Here is a 26,794-nt window from a genome sequence, read left to right as displayed (position 1 = left end):
ACTTCACAGGTACACCTTTTAGACCCCCCAGACACAAAATCACACAAATAAAAGTTCTTAAAAATTGTCATTTTTGATTAAAAAGCCAATTATTGAAAAAAATTAAAAAAAAAAAAAAAAAAAGAGATTTTTTGATTTTTACTTTGGATTTCAGATCTGGGGGGTCTAAAAAGTGTACATGTGAAGTTTCAGCTCTGTAGCATGTCCAGAACCATAATAAAAAAAGATTGTTTGTATTAGAAAACTTTCTGACAGGGGGTTGGCTTCGCTGCTGTAACACCTTGCCGGTTTAATAGAAGGCATTTTTTTGAGTTCTTTGCAGTCAGGAAAAACATCTGAACTTGTGTATAGTGGTACTGTGCACAAGTTCTGATGTTTTGCCTGCCTCCAAAAACCCCCAAAAAATGCCAGCAAAAACACACCTGGGCATTTTTTCTTTGACGCTAGCGTTTTTTTTGGCATTTTTTGGGGTTTTTTTGAGGCAGGCAAAACATCTGAACTTGTGTATAGTGGTATATATACACACATACATATATTTATATACACACCTAGACATATATAGGTGTGATAGTAGCAGAAATATATTACTGTAAATGATTTCATTAGCGCAAGCATACATTTCTGCTACTATCACACCTATATATGTCTAGGTGTGTATATAAATATATGGATGTGTGTATATACACCACTATACACAAATTCAGATGTTTTGCCTGCCTCAAAAGAACCCAAAAAAATGCCAAAAAAAACGCTAGCGTCAAAAAAAAATGCCCAGGTGTGTTTTTGCTGGCATTTTTTGGGGGGTTTTGGAGGCAGGCAAAACATCTGAACTTGTGCACAGTACCACTATACACAAGTTCAGATGTTTTTCCTGACTGCAAAGAACTCAAAAAAATGCCTTCTATTAAACCGGCAAGGTGTTACAGCAGCGAAGCCAACCCCCTGTCAGAAAGTTTTCTAATACAAATGATCTTTTTTTTTAATGGTTCTGGACATGCTACAGAGCTGAAACTTCACATGTACACTTTTTAGACCCCCCAGATCTGAAATCCAAAGTAAAAATCAAAAAATCTCTTTTTTTTTTTTAATTTTTTCAATAATTGCCTTTTTTTATCAAAAATGACAATTTTTAAGAACTTTTTTTGTGTGATTTTGTGTCTGGGGGGTCTAAAAGGTGTACCTGTGAAGTTTCAGCTCTGTAGCATGTCCAGAACCAGAAAAAAAGATCATATAGGTGTTAAAGTTAAAGGAGGGTCCCGACCCACATCCCTGTTCTACTTACATAGTTACATAGTAGGCGAGGTTGAATAAAGACAATAGTCCATCCAGTTCAACCTGTGTAGGTGTGTGTGACTGTAATCATCTAACATAGCCCTCAATCTCCTGATCCTTGAGATGTAAGTCTAAGAGTCTTTTGAAAGTCACCATACTACCCGCAGAAACCACCTCTTGTGGTAGACAATTCCACAATCTTGTAGCCCTAACAGTAAAGAACCCCCCACGTTGCCTGAGGTTAAAACGCTTCTCCTCTAATCGCATTGTATGTCCTCGAGTCCTCATGCAATTCCTTCGAATGAACAGCTTTTCTTCTAAGCTGAGATCCCCATTAAGATATTTATAAATTGCTATCATGTCCCCTCTCAGACGTCTTTTCTCCAGGGAAAATAAATCGAGCGATTGCAGCCGCTCTTCATAGGTAAGGTCCTCCAACCCCCTAATCAGTTTAGTTGCCCTTCTCTGGACTTTCTCCAGCTCCAACACATCCCTCCTGAGGACTGGCGACCAGAACTGGACAGAATACTCCAGATGCGGTCGGACCAGAGTTTTATAAAGTGGAAGGATTATAGTCTTATCTCTGGAATACATCCCTTTCTTTATGCATGCTAATATTCTGTTGGCTTTGGAAGCTGCCGCTTGGCATTGCATGCTGTTGCCTAATCTATCATCAACTAAGACTCCCAAATCTTTCTCCATTTTTGATTCCCCCAAGGGTTCCCCTCCTAACGTGTATTGTGTTTTTATGTTTTTGGTCCCCAAGTGCAAAACCTTACACTTCTCCACATTAAACCTCATTTGCCATGTCGTTGCCCACTCCGTAATTTTGTCCAGGTCATTCTGTAGGATATCTGCTTCATGCTGTGCAGTTATTGCCCTGGCCAATTTTGTGTCATCTGCAAAAACTGATAACGAACTACTGATCCCTTCCTCAATGCTGTTTATGAATAAATTGAACAAGGTTGGTCCCAGGACTGAGCCCTGGGGCACCCCGCTTACTACCTCAGACCAGTCTGAGTATGCGCTGTTTATTACTACCCTTTGGACACGGCCTTTTAGCCAATTCCGTATCCAAGAGCAAACCCTGCTGTCGATACCTGCAGACCTTATTTTATAAATTAAGCGCTTGTGGGGAACTGTATCAAACGCCTTAGCGAAATCCAAGTACACCACATCCACTGGTCTCCCCCTATCTAGCTCACAGCTCACTTCCTCGTAGAATGCTAAGAGATTGGTTTGACAAGAACGCCCATTTGTAAACCCGTGCTGGTTACTACTGATGATGTTGTTGTCTTTAGCATACTCTACGATATAGTCCCTTATCATCCCCTCCAAAAGTTTACATATTATTGATGTCAGACTGACAGGCCTATAATTTCCCGGGATATGTCTCTGGCCCTTTTTGAATATCGGAATCACGTTAGCCTTCCTCCAATCCCCTGGTACATCTCCTGTCCTAATACTGTCAGCAAAGATCAGGAACAGTGGTCTAGATATAACCATACTGAGTTCCTTGAGCACTCTCGGATGTACGCCATCCGGGCCTGGTGATTTGTTTGTGTTAAGTTTATCCAGTCTTTCCCTGATTTCCCCCTCTGTTAGCCATAGTGGCAAGTCCTGTGTATTACTACTAACCATACAGTCATGGTCAGTGTACCCTTCCTTTTCCTGCGTAAAGACTGACGAGAAAAAAGAATTCAGCACGGTTGCTTTTTCAGTGTCCTCTGTAACCATCCTCCCATCATCGTTAATTATGTGTGCAATATGCTCTGCCCTAGTTTTTTTGCTGTTGATATATTTAAAGAATTTCTTTGGGTTTTTTTTACTATCCTCCGCTATTTGTCTCTCAAAGTTGATTTTAGCCATCTTGATTTCGTGTTTACACTTCTTATTTTCCTCCTTGTATTGCTGGAAGGCCGATACTGTGCCCTCTGATTTATATTTCTTGAAGGCCAATTTTTTTCCCCTAATAAGTTTTTTAACGCTACGGTTTAGCCAGCCAGGTTTGGCTTTGTCTCTTCTAAATTTATTCCCCATAGGAATGCACTGCAAGATGCCTTTGCTTAATATTGTTCTAAAGCATTCCCATTTTTCCTCTGTGGTCAGTGATCCCAGGGTTTGGTCCCAGTTTACCCTTTCCATCAATGAGTACAATTTTGGAAAGTCTGCCCTTCTGAAGTTTAGGGTTCTTATGTTCCCCACTTGCCTTTTTATATTGTTATTTATACTAAATGTGATCATCCTGTGATCGCTAGAGCCCAGGTTGTCCTGGACTCCTACCTCCGAGATTATGTCTGGGTCATTAGTGATCAATAGATCCAGGATAGCATTCTCTCTAGTAGGGTAATCCACCAACTGCGACATGTAGTTATCCTGTAAGGTTTCCGTGAATAGCCGGGCCTTATGCGAGTGTGCAGTCCCCTCTTCCCAGTCAATGTCGGGATAATTGAAGTCCCCCAATATGATGACTGATCCTAGTTTTGCCGCTTTACCTATTAGTGCTAAAAATTCCAGCTCTACCTCCTCCCCTTGGTTAGGTGGCCTATAGCAAACCCCCACAACTACTTTTCCCTTATCTTCTTCCCTATCGAGTTCAACCCACACAGATTCTAAATCCATGCTCATCCCATCCGTAATGTCACTCCTTTCTAGCACCTTTATATTGTTCTTGACATAGAGACATACCCCTCCCCCTCTTTTACCAACCCTGTCCTTCCGGTACACCGAATACCCTTGGATATTGGCCAGCCAGTCATGTGAGGGGTCGAACCAAGTCTCCGCTATTCCCACAAGGTCTATGTCTTCCTCATGTACTAACATTTCCAACTCATCCATCTTATTAGCTAGGCTCCTGGCATTAGCATATACCCCTCTTAGTTTTACGGAAGTTAAACGTGATTGGCGGTTTTGTTTATTTCTGTTTGGTCTGCTGTTCTCCCGCACAGACCCGCCAATTGATGTTGTTGACCTACTGTCGCTGTTGACCCTACAACTGCCTTCAGTCCTCTGCTCCCTCCTGACTGATTCTACTTCTGAGCCCTCCCCCCCGTCTCCTAGTTTAAAAGCCCCTCCAACTCGGTGGCCATCTTTCTCCCCAAAAGAGCTGTACCGTCCCCATTAAGGTGCAGCCCATCCTTACTAAAGAGCCGGTAGCCGACTGAGAAGTCAGCCCAGTTCTCCAGGAACCCAAACCCCTCCTTCCTACACCAATTCCTCAGCCACTTGTTAACTTCCCTAAGCTCCTTCTGCCTCTCCTGTGTGGCTCGAGGTACAGGCAGTATTTCAGAGAAAACCACCTTGGAGGTCCTTTTCCTCAATCTATTACCTAAGTCCCTGAAATCGTTCTTAAGGATCCTCCACCTACCTTTAACTTTGTCATTAGTGCCCACATGCACCATGACCGCTGGGTCATCCCCAGCCCCGCCCAACAATCTGTCTGCCAGATCTGCGATGTGCCGAACTCGGGCGCCCGGTAAACAACAAACTGTTCGGTTCACGAGATCTTTTTTACTGAAAAATTATCTTTTTTTTTCATGGTTCTGGAAATGCTACAGAGCTGAAACTTCACATGTACACCTTTTAGACCCCCCAGATACTAAATCCAAAATAAAAATCAAAAAATCTCTTTTTTTTTTTTTAATTTCTCAATAATTGGCTTTTTTATCAAAAATGACAATTTTTAAGAACTTTTTTTTGTGTGATTTTGTGTCTGGGGGTCTAAAAGGTGTTCGATCATCCTTAGTGATAAAGAGGTCATGGACAGAGGTGAGTTTGCTGCATACAGTATTCCAAAAGGCGCAGGATAAGATGAGGCTTGTTTTGGGAGGAAGAAAAATGGAAACTAAATTGTGTGGATTGCGGCTGCTGCCAGAGGGTGCAGGGTGATGGGGTGCGTTGAGTACAGTTAAATGATGGAGGCCCAGGGTTCGGGGATACACAGTATTTCCAGAGGTTAGGAGAAGCAAAAGGGTGAGGGAGGTAATATGGGAGTATGATTTATATGAAGGGACATGCCTTAGTAGTAGTAGTGAGGTTGATGGTTGGAGGTATTGAGTGTACCTGTGGAGTAAGTTTAGGGTGGATGAACTTAACTGGGCTGCACAGACACCTGACCTCAACCCTATAGAACATCTTTTGGATAAATTAGAGTGCAGACTGCGAGCCAGGCCTTCTCTCCAACATCAGTGCCTGACCTCACAAATGCGCTTCTGGAAGAATGGTCAAACATTCCCATAGACACACTCCTAAACCTTGAGGACAGCCTTCCCAGAAGAGTTGAAGCTGTTATAGCTGCAAAGGTTTGGCCAACTCAATATTGAACCCTACGGACTAAGACTGGGATACCATTAAAGTTCATGTGCGTTTAAAGGCAGGCATTCCAATACTTTTGTTAATAAAGTGTATATTTATATTCTACAGAAGAGTAGATATATGATCCTCAGCATTTTATTGTGACTATTAAAATAACATCTGTTTGCTGAAAGGAAGATTTTTCACTAAATGCAAAAAAGGTCAAAATGTTTTTAAGGGGAATAAAATAGTAGTATGTGATTGACACACAGTGCTTTAGTGAAGTAAATGTTTTTCAGATAGTTTTTACATCTACTTTAAACCTTTGCACTGGGATGCTATATAGGGGGAGTGCCTATGCTTTTCTCCCTTTATTATCGGTTACTGTGAAAGAGACGGTCAAATTGTTTTCTGACTCAGAAAAGATGTCTGTCAACATCACAACACGTATCCAAAATGCACTAAACTGCGATATATTGAATTAATTACTATCCAAAAATGTGAGTGTAAATCTTGTTGTTCCAGTTTGACTCATATTGTATATTGCACAAATTGGTTTACTCATTAGTAATTATTACCAACTCAAATCTTCCTCTACAGTTCTTCCAAAGTTTGAAGTTACTCTTCATTTCCCCAAGGTTGTAATGTTTAACAGTGAACAGTTCCCACTTCACATATGTGGAAGGTGAGTCTGAACTCCAGTATGGATGAATGGATATATAGAAGCCACCAAATTCTTATTAATGCAGATACTGCTTAGTGACTGAAAGAAAGAAATCACATGACATAAGATGTTCTAAATAATGTTTTGTAAAAAATAACACATTGTAAATTTGTTATCTTTCAGATACACTTATGGAAAGCCAGTTCAAGGAAACTATACAGTCACTGTGTGTCACAAGCAATATACATATTGGTGGAGACCAGTGAACCCCATTACCAACACCAACGCCTGTGCTAAATTCAGTGGAAAGGTATGTGCCACAGAATGGCAGTTAGATCTGAACTGGACAATAAATAACAAACTGGGGAGCCCCCATACAATTTTAAAGAGAATCTGTAAAGCACATGATCTTTGTAAGAGGACTCGGACCCCCAGTCCAAATAAACTATAAATAATTTCAAAGTGTCAATGTGCTGCAGTAAAAAGTTTGTTGATTTTAGAATTTTACATTATGACAAACTTTTCTAAGGCTATTCTTAGACATATGGCCTCTCTATCTAATATGCAACCTTAGCTTAAATTTTTATCTGACCAAAAAAGTGTTTTTTTCTTCTCCCTTTCTCAAGTGTATTGCTCTTTCTAACTACTAAAGCTGGCTATAAAATAGATTTTCAAAAATAAATTTGTACAAAAATTTGTACAAAGACTCTCAGTACATAGTATATTGTCTCGACAGTTTTAAGAACATCGTCTTTATGTAGTTCAACATTTTTATTTTTGATACTATTCAATTATGGAGTGACTAGATTTTATAGAATGAAAACCACATACACTGTTAGAAATTAGTTTGTTCCTTCTTGCTCCTTTAAAATTTCCCCTCAGTGCAATTGATAACTAATTTGACCCCACTAATGATTAGAAAATTTCAGGAACATCCTTAAATTAAACAATTTGTAACAAAATTCCACTAGTATTTAGCCAGTATAAAGGATAAGTTCACCTTGTGTAATTTGTTACATACATTCAGGGTGTAACGTGTAATACATTACAGATGCACCGTCCTCTGCTTCCTCCCTAGCCCCCATTTTGACAGCGAGCGGAGGGTCTTCACAAGCCCGGCCACATCATTAATTTACAGTGTTCTGTCGATATGAAAACTATAAGTACTGACAGCCTTTGCGGTAGTTGGCTTACATTCATATATACTAGGGCCAATTTAGACAGGAGTCAGTTAGCTTACCAGCATGTCTTCGGAGTGTGGGAGGAAACCAAAGTACCCGGAGGAAACCCACATGGGCCAGGGAGAACATGCAAACTCCAGGCAGGCAGTGCTGTGGTTAAGATTCAAACAATATGATCCTAGTGCTGCCAAGCGAAAGAGCTAACCACTAAGCCACTATGCTGCCTCGAATAATGAACTTCTTTTATTTCCACCCCTTTTCAGTCTGTTAAAAGCATTTTGCCATATATGTTGGATAAGTGTAAAGAAGAGTAATCCTGCCAGATATCCAGTAAGTTCTTTGCACTCTGCTGCACTGAAATATCAAGCACTATAATTATTCCCCGGCCAGTTCACCTCTGTGGACTACAGAACACCTACAATATCCATATATTATTGAGATGAGGAGAAAGGAGGGGGGGGGGGAGGGGGTGTAACGTAATCCAAATGAAGAGCAAGCAGTTTAGAATTAAACCACTGCCCCTCCATAGATACACTACAGTGAGCTTTGGCCCTCTAGGAAAGGAAGTATGTTCCTGGCAGGATTAACAAGTTAAAATAAAGGAAAACAGCCCCAAAAAAGGAAAGCTATGCAGCTGCAGTTACCACGTCTAAGGATTTGTAACCTGCAATATATTACATTTGTGTTCCTAGCTTGCAATTGAAATGTTGGTTCTGCTGGATTCTTTATATAGATACTGTATGTTTACAACCCTTAAGCCCAAAGTCCTCCACTTGATCACTAATAATTCAGCACTGTTTACTTCTCTGTTTCTCACGCACAGCTGGATAGATTGGGATGTGATACCATAGAGGTTAATGCTACAGTCTTTAAAATGAGAAGCGCTAACATGGAGCGTATGCTGAAAGGAGAGGCCTCTATCACGGAGGATGGGACTGGTAAACTTCTGTTTTCAACTTCCTTCTGTCTTGTTTATAAATGGAACATGTAATGTACTGTACATAGATCAGGGGTGCCCAACTGGTGGCCCACAGAGCCACCGGCAACCTCTTGTTCTGGGAGGGTGGGTTGGCAATCCCAGATCGCGGGTTGCTGACCCAACATCCCAGAGCATCAGTGTTGTGAATGGAGCCAGCGGTAGTGACTGTGAAGCCCATGCTTCCTGTATAGCACCAGCTGCTGTTACACTTGGAGTGATACCAAATGCACTCCACCTGGGACAACAACAGTCGGCAAAACCTGAATGGAAGACTGTTATTAAAGGTCAGTTAATTACTAAAATCACACTGTATATAAGGGCATATCTGTTCTGCCGTGGTTACTGGGCTGCTTTCAAACTGGGCACCTGCAGGTTACCTGCACTGAGCGATAGACTTCTATTATTCCCTGCAGGTTTGGTGTGCTTTCTGTAAGTTCACCACACCTGCAGGATATATTAGATGTCTATGGCAAAGTGCAGCTTACCCATAGGAAAGCCATAGGTGCATTGCGCTGTACCCGCAGTGTGGATAATCTGCAGCGCATCCATGTGAAAGCAGCCTTAGGCCCCTTTCACACAATTGGTCCGACCGGGTTAGATGGACCCAATCGGACCCTCCATTCACCAATATAGAGCGGCAGATGTAAACAGACTTGTGTCTATTTACACCGGCCTACCTCCAATCTGATCTTCTAAAAGAAAAAACAGAAGGGGATCCATCCCCTTCCGTCTGGGAAGATCGGAACAAAGAGCCCATGGAGTAGATCGGGTTGTATGGACACCGACCTGTCATCCGACTTAAATGTGTTAGGTTCCTTTTCGAAATTTGTTTTGTTTATTTGAGTTCGAAACAATTCAAATTCCATTCAAAATCAAATTAATTCTATTCAAAATTTTAATTTTGGAAGATGGTTATATTCTTTCTATTCCTTTCTATTCTATTGTTTTTTTCTATTTTATTCTAGCCTTTTCTAATCTATTCTTTAATTTTATTATCTAGTTTCTTCTGTTCTATTCTTTTATCTTCTATTATATTCTATTGGAAATGAGAATTTCAGAAGATGGTTATATTATTATATTTTTTTCTGTTCTATTCTATTCTTTTATTCTACTTTCTATTCAAATTCAAATTTATTCTATTTGAAATTTAAATTCCAGAAGATAGTTGTATTCTATTGTATTCTATGCTATTGTTTTTTTTTTCTATTCTACTCTTTTCTTTTTCATTCTATTCTAATCTATTCTTTTCTAATCTATTCAAATTTATTCTATTCATAATTTGAATTTCGGAAAAGAAGGTTATATTCTTTTTCATTCTATTCTATTAAATTCTATTGTTTTTTCTATTCTATTCTTTTATAGTCTATTCTCTTTTTTTTATATTCTATTTGAATTCAAATTTATTTTATCTGAAATTTGAATTTCAGAAGATGGGTATATTTATTCTATTATGGTCTATTCCTCTATTTTCTATTCTATCCCTTTATTTTCCATTATATTTTTTTATTTTTTTATTTTATTATTTCGGATCCATTTGAATTCATTACTATTGTAAAATTTGAATACATCTGAATTTCAGAATAACAAAAAATGTGTCCAAATTTTGTTTCATAACTAAATGAACCACACATGTCTAGTGGCCTGAGACCAGTTACCAAGTCACTTAATCAGCCCTCACTCTTCAAAATGTTGGGCACTCCTGACATAGATGCTAAGGTTAGAATAACGGTGAAAAGCAGCTGGCGTGTTACTTAAATCTCTGGGGGATGCGCTGGGAGGGGAAGAGCTGGAGTCAACCTTTAAGTTAAAAATCTTAATTTCATTTTTTTCAGTACCATCTTCTTTCTTTCATCTCCCCCTCTCACCTAACCCCCCCCCCCCTTTTTTTTTTTCTTTCTTTCCCTCTCTCTTCTCTCCCCCCTCATATCCCCTGTCCCCTCTTCCTTTCTCTGTATATTTCACGTAGAGTGTTATTGAGACATCCAGCTTAGATTGACCCTTGGGCAAATCGGATGTCTCACCACAATGAAACATTCCAGCTTTGTAATGTGTTCTGTTCAATCACATATAATATGCTGTTTTGTTGCTTCTCTTACTTTACCAGTGATCCATGTTGATCATGTTAATTGTACTCTGTTCTTTTATGTACAATAAAATGTTTATGGAAAAAAAAAGAATAACGGTGAATCCTTTGATTTCCCAGTGCTGATCTCTTATTTCTTTTCAATAATTATTTTGGCAGGAATTGAGTTATCTACAGTCAGTCAGGCTGCTATATCCAATGTAATCACTAAGGTGTCCTTTGTTGATGCTGACAGTAACTATAAATCTGGCATCCCATTCAATGGATTGGTGAGTTGCATAATATTTTTGTGTAAATCTTATTTTGCCATAAAATTTGTTTTTGTAGTTGTTATAACCAATGAGAGCTGAAAATAACTGTCAAATGTCTAAAAATAACCGTAAAAAAGAATCCACAGATGGATTTAAATTTGGTCAGTTCAGCAGGAACTTGCTAAAATTCGATTTATCTGTGGGCAGGCTGGTTGTACTGAAGTTGACCTATTGATCCACTTCAGTAAATCCAACCTGATGTTTTTTCTTTCGTACAATCACTGTCATCGGCTATTAATAATTAAATAGTTTTTGTTAGAAATTCTGTATATGGTCCTACAGAACATAAGTGCACGGTCAACATGGGCTTTGCTGCTTAACTTTGGACAGAAAACAGGAACCCTTATTCAGGGAAAAGACATAGAGCATGCCATAGATGCAGCTACATACATATAAACACTGCCATCTACTGGTTAAAGAATATATCTCTACTAAATACTGATGTACAGTAGTTGTTGAATAAAATACAGTTCTGTATTCCAAAACCCCCACTCAACAACTACCCCTTTTATTAGTCCTATTTTGGATCTTAGTTCTCTAAATCTGATTCTTGTAAACATTTTTGCCAAATACTGTGATCCAACTTTTGTTTCTCATGAGTTGGAAGTCTTTGCATCTCATCCCATGAATCTGACTCTGGTTATACTGCTATGTGAATAAGCTAGGACAGACGTTTTGGCTGGGATGCCTTTATTGCTTCTGGTGGATTTCCTTATTGAAGCCTCTTGTGGCCTGGTTTCTTCTTTTACAGCATTTCGATTGTCTACTGGGATTTCTATTTCTGTGTCACTGTAATGTTCCGGTACCTTTGGTACCCTAAATTACACTTTCCACAAGTGTATGCGCCCCACCATTTACTTTTGGAAAGGTGCGCATACACCTTTAAGACTGGAGCTGTCATCACCCAGCGCCGGACTAGATGGCTATTTAAAGCGCCGGTTCTCACTCACATGTGTTCGTTCAAACACCCTTACCTGGATGCTATCCTTGCTTGAAGCTTCCATGCTTGCAAGCTTACCTCGCTGACGGAACCTCGCTGCGCTGATCCCTGTATCCCGCTACTGGATCATCCGCCTCTCCTGAACCACCCTTCGGCTGTATCGCTAATAGTGCTAAGTACCCCGCAGGGGAATTCTCTATAACTTATACTAAGCTTACACTATCTAGCTCTGCATAGTAAAGACTGTTTATCACATCTGCATAACTAGATTGCTAGCTCTTGAGACTACTGCTACTTTTCTGCACTGGGTTGATCTCTTTTGTATGTCCACCTGCTATTCTGTCATCTGCTACCATACAACATTGCTAAACCTTCCTGCATCCATCTGCTACTGTCTCACCTTCAAGTGTCTATCACCTACCACCTCCACTCAACCTATCCCTCAACCTTCATCATTGTGTTACCACATACATAAAGTCACTCTAGGAACCAGCTTGCTAATTGTGTGTATTTACTGGCTGAAATAAGACCTTCCACACATGATGAGTCATTGAGGTTGGGAATGGTATCTCAGCATATCTCTTACATGACTACTGACGTGGAACTATTTCTGCAGCTGAAAATCCACACCATATAAGAAACGCAGGAGCGTTACAGATTGAACGAACCAAAAAATGGATTCAGCAGAAATAACCACTCAGGTGACACAATTAAAACAGCAAGTATCTGCGTTAATACACGCACTTGCTGAATTAAAAGAAGACAATCAGGCTCTGTCGCAGCAGGTAATTAGACTGACACAACTTACCTCTGCTCAGTCCCCTGAACCCAAGATAAATCCCCCTTTGGTATTTACAGGCGATCGCAAAAAATTTCGCGAATTTAAAAACGCATGTGAGTTACTTTTTTTGCTAAAACCTCGTACCTACCTTACTGATCACATTAAGGTTTGTACTATTAATTCTTACCTATCAAGCGATCCTCGAGCCTGGGCAGATTCTCTTTTTAAGAAAAACGACCAGCTTCTCAACTCCTATGCCTTGTTCCTGGCAGAGCTCACTAGCCTATATGATGACCCCAATAGGCAGAGTACTGCTGATCTTCAGTTAAGATCCTTGAAACAAGGAAGGAGGCCTGTAGAAGACTTTGTCGCAGAGTTCAAGAGATGGACCCTTGATTCAGAATGGAATAATGCATCTCTGAAAACCCAATTTAGGCTTGGCCTATCAGAAGCCGTTAAGGACGAGCTCGCCCGAGCGGATCTGCCAAAAACCCTGGATGCATTAATACAACTCAGTATTACCATAGATAGAAGACTACGAGAAAGAAAGGCTGAAAAGATGGGAATGCCATTATCCGTTTCCTCTCGGAGTCTGGCCGTTCCTATGGAGGTAGGAACCATACGCCCACCGCTATCAACTATGGAAAAAGCCAAAAGACGAAATGAAAATCTCTGCTTGTACTGTGCATCCCCGGATCACAAGATAAACGTCTGTCCCCTAGTCAACAAAAAGAAGGGTGAATGTTCACATGTCTCTCTAGGAGGATTGACAACTTCATTCACTAACCCCTACATTTCTGTTTTTTTGACATTACAGTGGGACCAGAACAGGATTACTACTAAGGCCATGATTGACACAGGATCTTGTGGAAATTATATGGATATATGTTTTGCTGCTTTAAATAAAATTCCTAATATTTCTAAACTCAAACCTGTCTCAGTAAGTCTTATTACCGGTGTTCCGTTATCCTCTGGTCCGATCACCGATCAGACACAAGCACTTCTAGTCACTATTAACGAGTCTCATAGGGAGACTTCTACCTTCGATTTAATTCCTTCACCCCACTTTCCCATTGTGTTGGGACTTCCCTGGTTACACACACACCAACCAACCATAGATTGGAAGAAACGGTCATTGACCTTCCCTTCTTGTTATTGCGAGGAAACGTGTAACCTCCCGTTTTCCGGCAAGATTCTGTCTGTGGTGACAGATGAGATTGCACCACTATGTTATCAGGATCTTTCTGAGGTTTTTCTTGAGAAAAATGCTCAAACATTACCGCCTCATCGAGACTATGATTGTAGCATTGATCTACTCCCAATTAGCAAATTGCCGTTCGGTCATGTTTATCCTCTTTCACAGGATGAACTTGCCCATCTCAAAACCTATTTGGATGAGAACTTGGAAAAAGGTTTTATTAGACCTTCCACTTCTTCCACAGCAGCAGGACTCTTTTTTGTTCGCAATAAAGATTCAAGTCTCAGACCTATCATCGACTACAGGAAATTGAATGCTATCACAATAAAAGATCGCTATCCTCTACCGCTTATCCCTGAGCTCATTGAGCAGGTGCGTGGAGCTACCTATTTTTCAAAATTAGACCTGAAAGGAGCATACAATCTCATTCGAATCCGTGATGGACACGAGTGGAAGACTGCATTCAGAACTAGATACGGATTGTTCGAATATCTTGTGATGCCATTCGGCCTATGCAATGCCCCTGCAGTTTTCCAACGATTTATAAACGATATTTTTAAAGACTTACTAGATATCTGTGTTGTGGTATATCTGGACGATATACTTATATATTCACGGACCCTGTCGGAACACATAAGACATGTAAGACTTGTATTATCGAGATTGCTTGCACATAATCTTTATGTGAAGCTGAAGAAATGCTTGTTCCATAAAGATGAGGTACTCTTTCTAGGCTACATCATATCCAAAACAGGATTCGAGATGGACATGAGTAAAATATCCTGCATTCAGGATTGGCCTACACCAACTACACGCAAGGCGCTACAGCGATTCCTGGGATTTTCAAATTTCTACAGGAAGTTCATATAAAAATTTTCGGCTATTGTGAGACCCCTCACACAGCTCACTAGCATAAAAATACCATTTAAATGGTCAGAAGAAGCAAATAAGGCTTTCCACTTGTTAAAGACAAGGTTTACTTCCGCTCCCATATTACGCCATCCAGACCCATCCCTCCAATACATTCTGGAGGTAGATGCGTCAAACATGGCAGTAGGAGCAATACTCTCCCAACGACCTACCCACACTTCACCACTTCATCCAGTCACTTTTTTTTCTAAATCCCTGAGCAGTCCCGAGATAAATTACCCCGTGGGTGAAAAGGAACTGCTCGCTATAAAATTGGCTCTGGAGAATTGGCGACATTTACTCGAAGGCACCCAATTACCAATAATTATATACACAGACCATAAAAACCTCCAATATCTTCAGACTAGCAAAACTCTCTTGCATCGACAGGTACGATGGTCACTATTCTTTCTAAGGTTTAACTTCCTAGTGACCTACACACCTGCAGATAAGAACAAAAAGGCGGATGCACTATCACGACTAACTGAAGAAAACTACTTTGAAATTCCTTCCGTTCCTATAATACCTCACAAACGCATTATTGGAGTTGTCCGTTCCTTGAAGGAAGAGGTTCTGCATGGTATAAGTTTGGATTCACCCCCACCACAACTAAATACTGATGCAGAAGGCTTCCTCTACTACAACGACAAACTTTACATACCACCTACCCTACGCACCAAGATTTTGGAATTATCGCATGATGTGCCTATGGCAGGACATATGGGTATGACAAAGACTTTCAATTTGATTTCTCGGCAATTCTGGTGGCCTGACATGAAAACATCTATACAAAAATTCGTCTCTTCATGCAATGTCTGTGCCAGGTCCAAAATTGACACTACGAGACCATCCGGTCTACTATGCAGTCTACCAATACCCCAAACTCCATGGGAGGTTTTGTCATTGGACTTCATCGTAGAATTTCCTCCTTCCAAAGGATTTAATACCATCTTGGTGTCAGTGGACCATCTGACAAAGATGGCACATTTCATTGCTATTCGCAGACTACCTTCGTCCAAACAAACGGCAGAACTCCTGATGAAACATGTCTTCAGATTACATGGTATCCCAAAAACTCTTCTGTCTGACCGTGGATCCCAATTTATTTCTAAATTCTGGCAAGAACTATGTCACATACTACGGATTGAGCGGAAGCTCACTTCTCCTTACCATCCGCAGACCAACGGACAGACTGAGAGAGTCAACCAATGCATCGAGCAGTATTTACGTTGTTACACTTCTTACCAACAGGATGATTGGTTGGATCTTCTCCCCCTGGCAGAATTTGCCTACAACAACGCAACTCACAGTACAACCAAGCAGAGTCCGTTCTACTTGAACTATGGGTTCCATCCCTCTATTCTCCCTCCACGCATCCTTCCTTCAAATAACCCAGTAGCCTCAGACTATCTTACCCAAATAAAGGATTCTCTGGGTTTACTAAATACTACCATTGCACACGCTCACAGTCAACAAAAGAAGTACTATGATCTTCGTAGAAGACCTTCTCCACAGTATACTATCGGGGACCTCGTTTGGCACTCAACAAAAAACTTGAGACTGAAGATCCCTAGCAAAAAGCTTGGACCTCTGTTCTTGGGACCTTTCCCAATCAAGAAACTTATTGGAAAAGCTGCAGTGCATCTTACATTGCCAATGGACCTAAAAATCCATCCCATTTTCCATGTGTCGCTACTAAAACCCCATGTTCCGGACCAAGGAATAAGGCCTAATATTCCACCTCCCCCTCCTGTACAAGTTGAAAGTGGAGAAGAATACGAGATAAAAGAGATTCTGGATTCTCGTATCTACAGAAGAAGACTTCAGTACTTGGTTAGATGGAAGAACTATGGGCCCCAAGACAACACCTGGCTAAACACCTCTGACATACATGCCCCTAGATTAATCCGCAATTTTCATGCGAGATACCCAGACAAACCAGCTCCAGAGGCCTTCAGGAGCAGGCCTTAAGGGGGGGTATTGTAATGTTCCGGTAACTTTGGTACCCTAAATTACACTTTCCACAAGTGTATGCGCCCCACCATTTACTTTTGGAAAGGTGCGCATACACCTTTAAGACTGGAGCTGTCATCACCCAGCGCCGGACTAGATGGCTATTTAAAGCGCCGGTTCTCACTCACATGTGTTCGTTCAAACACCCTTACCTGGATGCTATCCTTGCTTGAAGCTTCCATGCTTGCAAGCTTACCTCGCTGACGGAACCTCGCTGCGCTGATCCCTGTATCCCGCTACTGGATCATCCGCCTCTCCTGAACCACCCTTCGGCTGTATCGCTAATAGTGCTAAGTACCCCGCAGGGGAATTCTCTATAACTTATACTAAGCTTACACTATCTAGCTCTGCATAGTAAAGACTGTTTATCACATCTGCATAACTAGATTGCTAGCTCTTGAGACTACTGCTACTTTTCTGCACTGGGTTGATCTCTTTTGTATGTCCACCTGCTATTCTGTCATCTGCTACCATACAACATTGCTAAACCTTCCTGCATCCATCTGCTACTGTCTCACCTTCAAGTGTCTATCACCTACCACCTCCACTCAACCTATCCCTCAACCTTCATCATTGTGTTACCACATACATAAAGTCACTCTAGGAACCAGCTTGCTAATTGTGTGTATTTACTGGCTGAAATAAGACCTTCCACACATGATGAGTCATTGAGGTTGGGAATGGTATCTCAGCATATCTCTTACATGACTACTGACGTGGAACTATTTCTGCAGCTGAAAATCCACACCATATAAGAAACGCAGGAGCGTTACAGTCACTTTGTTGCTTATCTTTTTGTGACACTGATGTGGAATTTCCCTCAGTTCGAACACACTGAAGTTTCATTGACAATTACACTTCTATTGGTGGTTACCTTGTTTGTGTCTTAGTGTAGAATTCTGTATCCCTTTTGAGATTTGCTGTACCCCACAAGTAGACCTTTGCGCAAGCATCCCATTTTGTATGTTTTTCTTTTGGGATGTGCACATCGGCTTTGCTTCTAAACATTTTTCGATGGTTCCGATTTGGGGCTTTTCCATTGCACAGTTTATATAGAGTTTTCTCAGTTTATTTTCCTCGTAGTTGATTTTGAAGATAACATGCAGTCATAATTGCCTCCCTCCAGTACGTGGTTGGCGTATCTGCATTAAACAGCATGGTTCTTCTACTCTCACATAGAATACAGTTCATTGTATCTGCAACTATGTTTTGTTCTGGCTTGTATGGTACAGTAGTTCGAAATATTATGCCATGCTTTCTGAGAATTGCCTGTGTATTATCACTTGTATGATTAATTTCCATTATCTGTGTGCAATACATTCAGCAATTGGTCAAATTTGTTGCTTACTTGAACCAAATACTGTTCAAGTTTCTCTGGTACTTTTGTTGTGTAACAGATATAGTGTAGTATAGTATAGTATACCTGAAGTAATCATCTATGAAGTGAGAAAATACCTCTACTTTCCTGGAGTCACTTGTTCCATTGGATTGCAAAGATCTGAGTGAATAAGGTCTAGAGGTTTCTTAGCTCTGCTGTTACCCTTACTTGGAAAGGCTTGTATTGTCATTTTTCTTTTTATACAGCTGGTGCATTTCATTGTTTGATCACATGTACTAATTGTATTTCCACTTGCATAGTCATTCTCAGTTAATTTATTTTTTATGTCAGGACTTCTGTGCCCAAAGTGACTGTGCCATGTGTGAATGCAGTTGAAATGTTTTTCCTCCTTGGCAGTAGAGATGGCCTTGCGGTTCGCCCGGCGGTTGGTTCGTGGCAAACTTTGCTCGTTCGCGATTAGCCGAACATGCGAACATATATCCGCCATATTAGTTTACATTGTGAAGAACTTTGACTCATGACACATCCATCAGGTGGTACAGGACATACCCCCTACCTTATAAATGGACCTGATACGGCTGCCATTTTACATTCTGCCTTTTGTCAGTGTAGGGAGAGGTTTGCTGTGTGGAGCAGGGACAGACTGTTAGTGACACAAATCGCTAGTAAATAGGTCCACAAAAGTCCTTTTAAGGACTGGTATAGGTGCTTTTGTCAGTGTAGGGAGAGGTTGCTGTGTGGAGCATGGACAGACTATTAGTGACACAAATCACTAGGTAATAGGTCCACAAATGTCCTTTTAAGGACTGGTATAGGTGTACTATTGTTTGGCCTGTATTCTGTCTTTTGTCAGTGTAGGGAGAGGTTGCTGTGTGGAGCAGGGACAGACTGTTAGTGACACAAATCACTAGGTAATAGGTCCACAAAAGTCATTTTAAGGACTGGTATAGGTGTACTATTGTTTGGTGTGCAGTATATAGGGGTGTAATACACTTATAATATACTTTCTAATATAGAAAGCATATTATAGTGGATTTGTATTGTGCAGTATTGTGACTGATGAGAGGTTGCTGTGTGGAGCAGGGACAGACTGTTAGTGACACAAATCATTAGCTAATAGGTCCACAAAAGTCCTTTTAAGGACTGGCATAGGTGTACTATTGTTTGGTGTGTAGTATATAGGGGTGTAATACACTTATAATATACTTTCTAATATAGAAAGCATATTATAGTGGATTTGAAGCGGGATGTTATATAACCATATACTTTCATAATAGTGTATTTGTGTACTGCAGAAATTTTGCCTCTTTCGCTGCATTCCCTCTGCTACACACAGTGACAAACATTACTGGGAAAAAAAGTATTATAACTGGTGTGATATACCAGTGGGCCCCCAAAACGACAGATTGAAGTGGGGTGTTATATAACAATATACTTTCATAATAGTGTATTTGGGTACTGCAGAAATGTTGCCACTTTCGCTGCGTTACCTCTGCTACACACAGTGACAAATGTTACTGGGAAAAAAGTATTATAACTGGTGTAATATACCAGTGGCCCCCCAAAACGACAGATTGAAGCGGGGTGTTATATAAAAATATACTTTCATAATAGTGTATTTGGGTACTGCAGAAATGTTGCCTCTTTCGCTACGTTACCTCTGCTACACACAGTGACAAATGTTACTGGGAAAAAAAGTATTACAGTTGTGTTCAAAATTATTCAACCCCCACTGAAATTGATTGTTTTGGCCAGTTTGACATTGATTTTGATCATTCAGTCATCCTGCTTACAATTAAATCAAAGAGGCACGTGTAGGTCAGACAAATATAACATAACATTTATAATGAAATAACCACAAATGTCTTTTCTGTGCTCACATCATTATCAGTTTTATTCAACCCCCAAGTGACATTCAATCTTAGTACTTAGTACAACATCCTTTTACAGTTATAACAGCTTTTAAACGTGAAGCATAGCTTGACACAAGTGTCTTGCAGCGATCTACAGGTATCTTCGCCCATTCGTCATGGGCAAAAGCCTCCAGTTCAGTCACATTCTTAGGCTTGTGCACTGCAACTGCTTTCTTTAAATCCCACCAGAGGTTCTGAATCGGATTTAAGTCTGGTGACTGTGATGGCCACTCCAAAATGTTCCAGCCTTTAATCTGCAACCATGGTCTAGTGGACCTGGTATGCTTGGGATCATTGTCCTGTTGAAAGGTCCAATGTCTCCCAAGCCTCAGGTTTGTGACGGACTGCATCACATTGTCATCCAATTTCTCCTGGTACTGAAGAGAATTCATGGTACCTTGCACATGCTGAAGCTTCCCTGTACCTACATAAGCAAAACAGCCCCAAAGCATGATTGACCACCCGCCATGCTTCACAGTAGGCAAGGTGTTCTTTTCTTCATAGGCCTTGTTCTTCCTCCTCCAAACATAGCGTTGATCCATGGGCCCAAACAGTTCTAATTTTGTTTCATCAGTCCACAGAACACTATCCCAAAACCTCTGTGGTTTGTCCACATGACTTTTGGCATACTGCAGTTGACTCCTCTTATTCTTTGGAGACAGCAAGGAGGTGCGCCTGGGAGTTCTGGCATGAAGGCCTTCATTACGCAGTGTGCGCCGTATTGTCTGAGCAGAAACTTCAGTACCCACATCTGACAAATCTTTTCTCAGTTACTCAGCAGTCACACGGGGACTTTTCTCCACTCTATGCTTCAGGTAGTGCACAGTAGTCGAAGTCAGCATCTTCTTTCTGCCACGACCAGGTAGCGTTTCAACAGTGCCCTTTGCCTTGAATTTGCGAATGATGCTTCCTATGGTGTCTCTTGGTATGTTTAACATCTTTGCAATCTTCTTATAGCCATTGTCCTTCCTGTGAAAAGTAATCACCTCTTCTCTTGTCTTCCTGGACCATTCTCTTGACTTCACTATGTTTGTAACCACACCAGTAAATGTCTAGAAGGAGCTGAGTATCACAGTCATTTTAAAGCTGCCTAATTGGTGCTTATTAGGCTTTATTGCTGCTCCCTGACATCCACAGGTGTTTTCAATACCTGATTGAAAACACTTCAATGAACCTCTGTTCTTCAGAGTGGTAGTCTTTAAGGGGTTGAATAATTGTGTCAATGAAGAATTCACAAAAGAAACATTTACTACTGTATTACAAAACCAATTGATGTCATTTTAGTTGCATATGGTTCTTTAAGAAGTCCTTGTAGGATTTCATTCTGAATGCAATTACAAATGTACACTAAACTCCCTAAACCCTTTACAGCATTGGGGGGTTGAATAATTTTGAACACAACTGTATAACTGGTGTGACATACCAGTGGCCCCCCAATACGATAGATTGAAGCGGGGTGTTATATAACAATATACTTCCATAATAGTGTATTTGGGTGCTGCAGAAATGTTACCTCTTTCGCTGCGTTACCTCTGCTACACACAGTGACAAACATTACTGGGAAAAAAGTATTATAACTGGTGTGATATACCAGTGGCCCCCCAAAACGACAGATTGAAGTGGGGTGTTATATAACAATATACTTTCATAATAGTGTATTTGGGTACTGCAGAAATTTTGCCTCTTTCACTGCGTTAACTTTGCTACACACAGTGACAAAAGTTACTGGGAATTTTTTTTTATAACTGGTGTGATAGACCTGTGGCCCCCCCAAAATTACAGATTGAAGCGGGGTGTTATATATCTTCTTCCACATATACTGCGCTTTTCTAAAGACTTTTTTCACAGGGTCATTTAAAAAAATGACCGGCAGAGGAAGAGGCAGGCCCTTCCGCAGGGGTGGTAGGGGTAGGGCAGGAGCAGAAGGTGCGTTCGATTACGTCAAAGGATGCACCAGACTTGGTTGAGTGGCTCACTCAGCCTTCCTCTTCTGCACCCTCCTCATCCTCTCTATCTGCACCCTCTTCACTCTCTGCTGTGTGCACCCCAAAGACACCACCACCATATACCCTCCGCTTGAGTCACATGAATTATTTTCCGATCCATCACAAGACATTTATGATGCACAGCCATTCTTGGGGAAGGGACGTCGATGATGCAGAGGCAACATTTCTGCAGTACCCAAATACACTATTATGAAAATATATTGTTATATAACACCCCCCTTCAATCTGTCGTTTTGGGGGGCCACTGGTCTATCACACCAGTTATAATACTTTTTTCTAATTGCATTTGTCACTCTTTGTAGTTGTAGTATCGCTGCAGAACCGCTCACCAGTCACAATGCTGCACAATGCAAATCCACTATAATATGCTTTCTATATTCATCTAGCATTGCAACTTCCTCATCTTCCTGCTCCTGCTCCTTGATGGCTTGATCAATGACATGACGCAATGCATGCTCCAGAAAGAAGGTGTAAGGTACGATGTCACTGATGGCACCCTGGCTGCGACTGACCAGTTTGGTGATCTCATCAAATGGCCACAGAAGTCTGCATACCTCGCGCATGAGCAGCCACTGCCGCGGTGAAAAAAACCCAAGCTCCCCAGAACCTGTCCTGCCGCAGAGTTTGTACAGGTAGTCGTTAACTGCACGTTTCTGCTGGAGCAGCCTATCATAGCATATATACAAGGTTGAGTTCCATCGCGTCGGGCAGTCACAAATAAGACGTCTGACGGGCAGGTTGTGTCACCGCTGAATGTCAGCGAGGCGAACCATGGCTGTGTAAGATCTTCTGAAATAGGCTGAGATTTTCCTGGCCTGCCGCAAGATGTCCTGGACCCCAGGGTATTTGACAACGAATCGCTGCACGACCAATTCAGGACGTGAGCCATACATGGCATGTGTGTAATTTTGCCCTGTTTCAGCGCGCTCAGCATATTGGCACCTTTGTTGCACACCACTTTACCAACTGTCAAATTGAGTGGTGTTAGCCACTGATCTGCCTGTGAACGCAAAGCAGAAAGGAGTGCAGGACCAGTGTGGCTCTTGGCTTCCAGGCACAACAGACGCAGCACAGCATGGCAACGTCTCTCCTGGCATGTCTAATAGGTTCTTGGGATCTTGGATGGTGAAGCGGAAGAGACGGTAGCAGCGGAAAAGGAGGAGTAAGCCGAGGAGGAGAGGGAGGATGGAGTAGGAGGAGGAGAAGAAGAGGAAGGCCTGCATGCAATCCGTGGCTGTAAAACCAAATCTACACGGGTGCCACGGGTTACATGCTTGACGGCCATCAGAAGGTTCACCCAGTGGGCAGTAAAAGTTATATACCTTCCCTTCCCATGTTTGCTAGACCACGTGTCTGTGGTCAGATGTATCTTGGCACCGACACTGTGTGCCAGAGATACATTCACTTGTCTCTGAACATGGCCATATAGCTCTGGGATGCTCTTCTGCGAGAAATATTTCCTTCCTGGGACTTTCCATAGTGGTGTTCCAATGGCCAAAAATGTTCAAATCGTCCCTAGGTGAGTGTTGGGCTTACTGCGACTTATGAGTTGACTGCAAAGGCTCCAGCATCAGGGAACACATAGACCGACAGGTGTCCGACTACATCGGGTTAATGGCCGATGTGGACGCTCTGAGAAGTGATGAACCCCTGGACTACTGGGTGGGCAGGCTTGACTTCTGGCCAGAGCTTGCACAATTTGCAATGGAACTGTTGGCTTGCCCCCCATCCAGTGTCCTGTCCGAAAGGACGTTCAGAGCAGCGATGGTGATCATGACTGATAAGCTCACTCGCCTAGCTCACGACAGTGTTGACTACCTCCCATTTCTAAAAATGAATGAGGCATGGATCTCGGGGGAATTCAACACATGTGACCAGTAGACCATGTTTGATTCAAATTCCTCATGACAGGCCACAAATATCCGCCACCACCCATAACAATTCATGGTCCCTGTCTTAGGTAAATACGGCGGCATAAAAGGCCTTTTATGTCCGTTGAATGCCTAATTGCGACCGTCTGTCCATGCTCCACACAGCAACCTCTCCCTACACTGACAAAAGACTTTTGTGGACCTATTAGCTAGTGATTTGTGTCACTAACACTCTGTCCCTGCTCCGCACAGCAACCTCCAGCCACAGAACATATAGTTATTTGCTGTCAGGTGAACGCCTGTTGGCTAATTTTTGGGACTGTACTGGCCGACACTTACTTCTGTGTCCTGTGAATGCCTAATGTACCTCCAGCCACAGAATACAAAGTTCTTTGCTGTCAGGTGAACGCCTGTGGGCTAATTTTCGGGGCCTGCAATGGCCGACACTTGCTTCTGTATCCTGTGAATGCATAATGTACCTCCAGCCACAGAATACAAAGTTCTTTGCTGTCAGGTGAACGCATGTGGGCTAATTTTTGGGGCCTGTAATGGCCGACACTTACTTCTTTATCCTGTGAATGCCTAATTTTTCAGACTGGAATTGTTGTGGCACTATGTGTGCACAGCTAGTATTTTATGGCTGCAAATATGACCTGGAGGTTTTTCATGTTTGCCTGCCATTAAAATGAATGGGGCCCGCCGCGAACCACAGGTTCGCGAACATTTGAGCAAGTTTGCACGAACCGTTGGCGAACCATCCCGGCAGATGTTTATCCATCACTACTTTGCAGTATTAACCAACTCATTTCAGTTCAGCTGATACAGTTAATCTATAATTTTAGCTTTTGCAAGTAAGAAATCCCCCTTTGTGATGGCACAGCTGTCACCTTGGAAGTTTACTACATTGCCTTGTTTTGTGAGCGTCTTCAGATTAGTTCTTCAGATTCAGATTCAGCTTCAGCTTTAGCTTCTACAGATTACTTTCAAGAGCAGGGACATACAAGACAGTTTTCACAGGTATCTTTCTGGTGACACTCTGAGAAAAAAGACAGTACAGAAAGCTATCTCCTTTTCTTTCTGATTTTATTATTTGCCCATTAGCTGTGTTTTCACAGGTATCTTTCTGGTGACACTCTGAGAAAAAAGACAGTACAGAAAGCTATCTCCTTTTCTTTCTGATTTTATTATTTGCCCATTAGCTGTGTTTTTTTTTTTTCTGTTTTACTGTTGAATAAAGACATTTCTGTCATTTGTCATGTGACTCGTGGCTTCTGATTTAACACACCATGCCTGCAAAGATGAGATGTAACTTTTGTATTGAGAAACATATTCATTATGTGAAGCAGAATCAGTTTCTTCCTTCACACTTTTGGCTATTTGAAGTTTAGTTTGTTTTTTACATTCTAGCTTTCCAGATTTTGCAATCTGCTTTAAATTACCCTATTTCTTGCACACAAAACATTCACATATTTCTTGTTGCATGTTACTCATCTTTAAAGCAGACTCTGCGACAGAAGCAGCGTCACTATTAATGTTTTCTGTTTTACACTTAAATTCATCTACAAGCTTGCCCTTAACATATTCTAATGGTATTTCACCATCTGGATGTGCATCAAGTGCTGTGACAAGTGCTTCATAAATTTCTGGTAAGCCACTGAGTAATAGTCCTGAAAAGTAAAAATCTTTTATTTCTTCTCCTATACCTCTCAGGCACTCAACCATTGTGTGTCTTATGTAATCCTGCATATCCTGGCCTTTCATCAGCTTGGTTTAGTATAGCTTTCTAATCAAATCCATTTTATTGCTGAGATTAGCTCTTTCATGCACCTTTTGTAATCCTTCCCACTTCCCAGTTTTACACTTTATGACTTGATCATCTTCTATGCTAACAGAGATTGTGCTCTGAGTTTTTTGATCTTTCTCTGTCCACTCATCTTAAGGGTGTTCTGGCTTGGCTTAATTTATTCATTTCCTCATACCCTCTTCTTATTAGCAGCATTTTCATATTGAATTTCCAAGACTGGTAGTTCTGGTTTGTTAGATTTGCAAATTAAAGCTTTGTTGCTGCTGTGTTACTGCCCATTTTCTTTTATTTTGTTACAGGCTTCTTTATGTTGCTGTATCTTGCACTCAGCTTTTCTCTGGGTGTCTGAGTGGTTTTCTGGGCCCATAACCTGTTAGAAATTCTGTATATGGCCCTTCAGAACAGACATTACACAGTCCACATGGGTTTTTCTGCTTAACTGCAGACAGGAAACAGAAACCTTTATTCAGGGAAAAGACAGAGCATACAATACATGCAGCTACAAACATATAAACATTGCCATCTACTGGTTGAACACTATATATCTACTAAATAATGATTTACAGTAGTTGTTGCACAAAATACAATTCTGTATTCCAACAGTTTTAGATGCAATCTCTCCCTCAGCAGAAAATGCTGCAGTTCTTTAAAAAGTAATATGTCTCTGCTGACTCTGTGTCCTTAAAAAGCAACACCATCAGTGTAATGTATGTGCAGTCATTTTGAATAACTATCTCCAAAGCTTCTCAGCGTAACATACGTAGCTGTCTGTTATAGAGATTCAAATGGTCAGTTCACCAAGTAAATATATTTCAGTTTCTGGGAGACAACAGAGTGAAAATACATGTGTTCTATTAAATATCTAAAAGAAAAAGTCTTGTCTTAGAGCATACCCCAAAAGATTCATGTAAATGCCTTTGTTAGCCAGAAAAACCTGTTCACTTTTACTGATTTCATGGATAAGCTTCAGTGACTGACATTCCTCTACCTAACGAGAGTGTCCTTAATAGCCACTGAAGAAATCTCATCAGATAGTAGAATGGTAGGCGGCAGAAAAAGTCAGGTCCCAATCACAAAGTGAAACTAAATGAGAGGAGCACAAAGGGTGTCTCATATGCATACCCACATGTCCACTTTTGGGCCCAATGTGTGGGAATCCCTATACCTGACTTTTTCCCATGTCTTTTTTGCTAACTATGACTATAACTATGAGATCCAAGGTTGGCGGATTGTAGGA

General features: G+C 41.2%; 1 protein-coding gene across 1 annotated transcript in view; it reads left to right on the top strand.

Annotated features, from left to right (window-relative positions):
- Positions 1-26,794, top strand: part of LOC309563618 (alpha-2-macroglobulin-like) — a 215,610-nt gene that overhangs the window by 42,328 nt on the left and 146,488 nt on the right. Inside the window, exons 7-10 of the mRNA XM_082268122.1 lie at positions 6,166-6,250; positions 6,413-6,539; positions 8,234-8,348; positions 10,632-10,741. Of these exons, the coding sequence (XP_082124248.1) occupies positions 6,166-6,250; positions 6,413-6,539; positions 8,234-8,348; positions 10,632-10,741 (437 nt within the window). The remainder of the gene's footprint in view (positions 1-6,165; positions 6,251-6,412; positions 6,540-8,233; positions 8,349-10,631; positions 10,742-26,794) is intronic.

This window comes from Pelophylax lessonae, assembly GCF_965119305.1.
Source record: "Pelophylax lessonae genome assembly, chromosome: 9".
Taxonomy (NCBI): Eukaryota; Metazoa; Chordata; class Amphibia; order Anura; family Ranidae; genus Pelophylax; species Pelophylax lessonae.
This window is presented reverse-complemented; position numbering and strand designations above follow the sequence as displayed.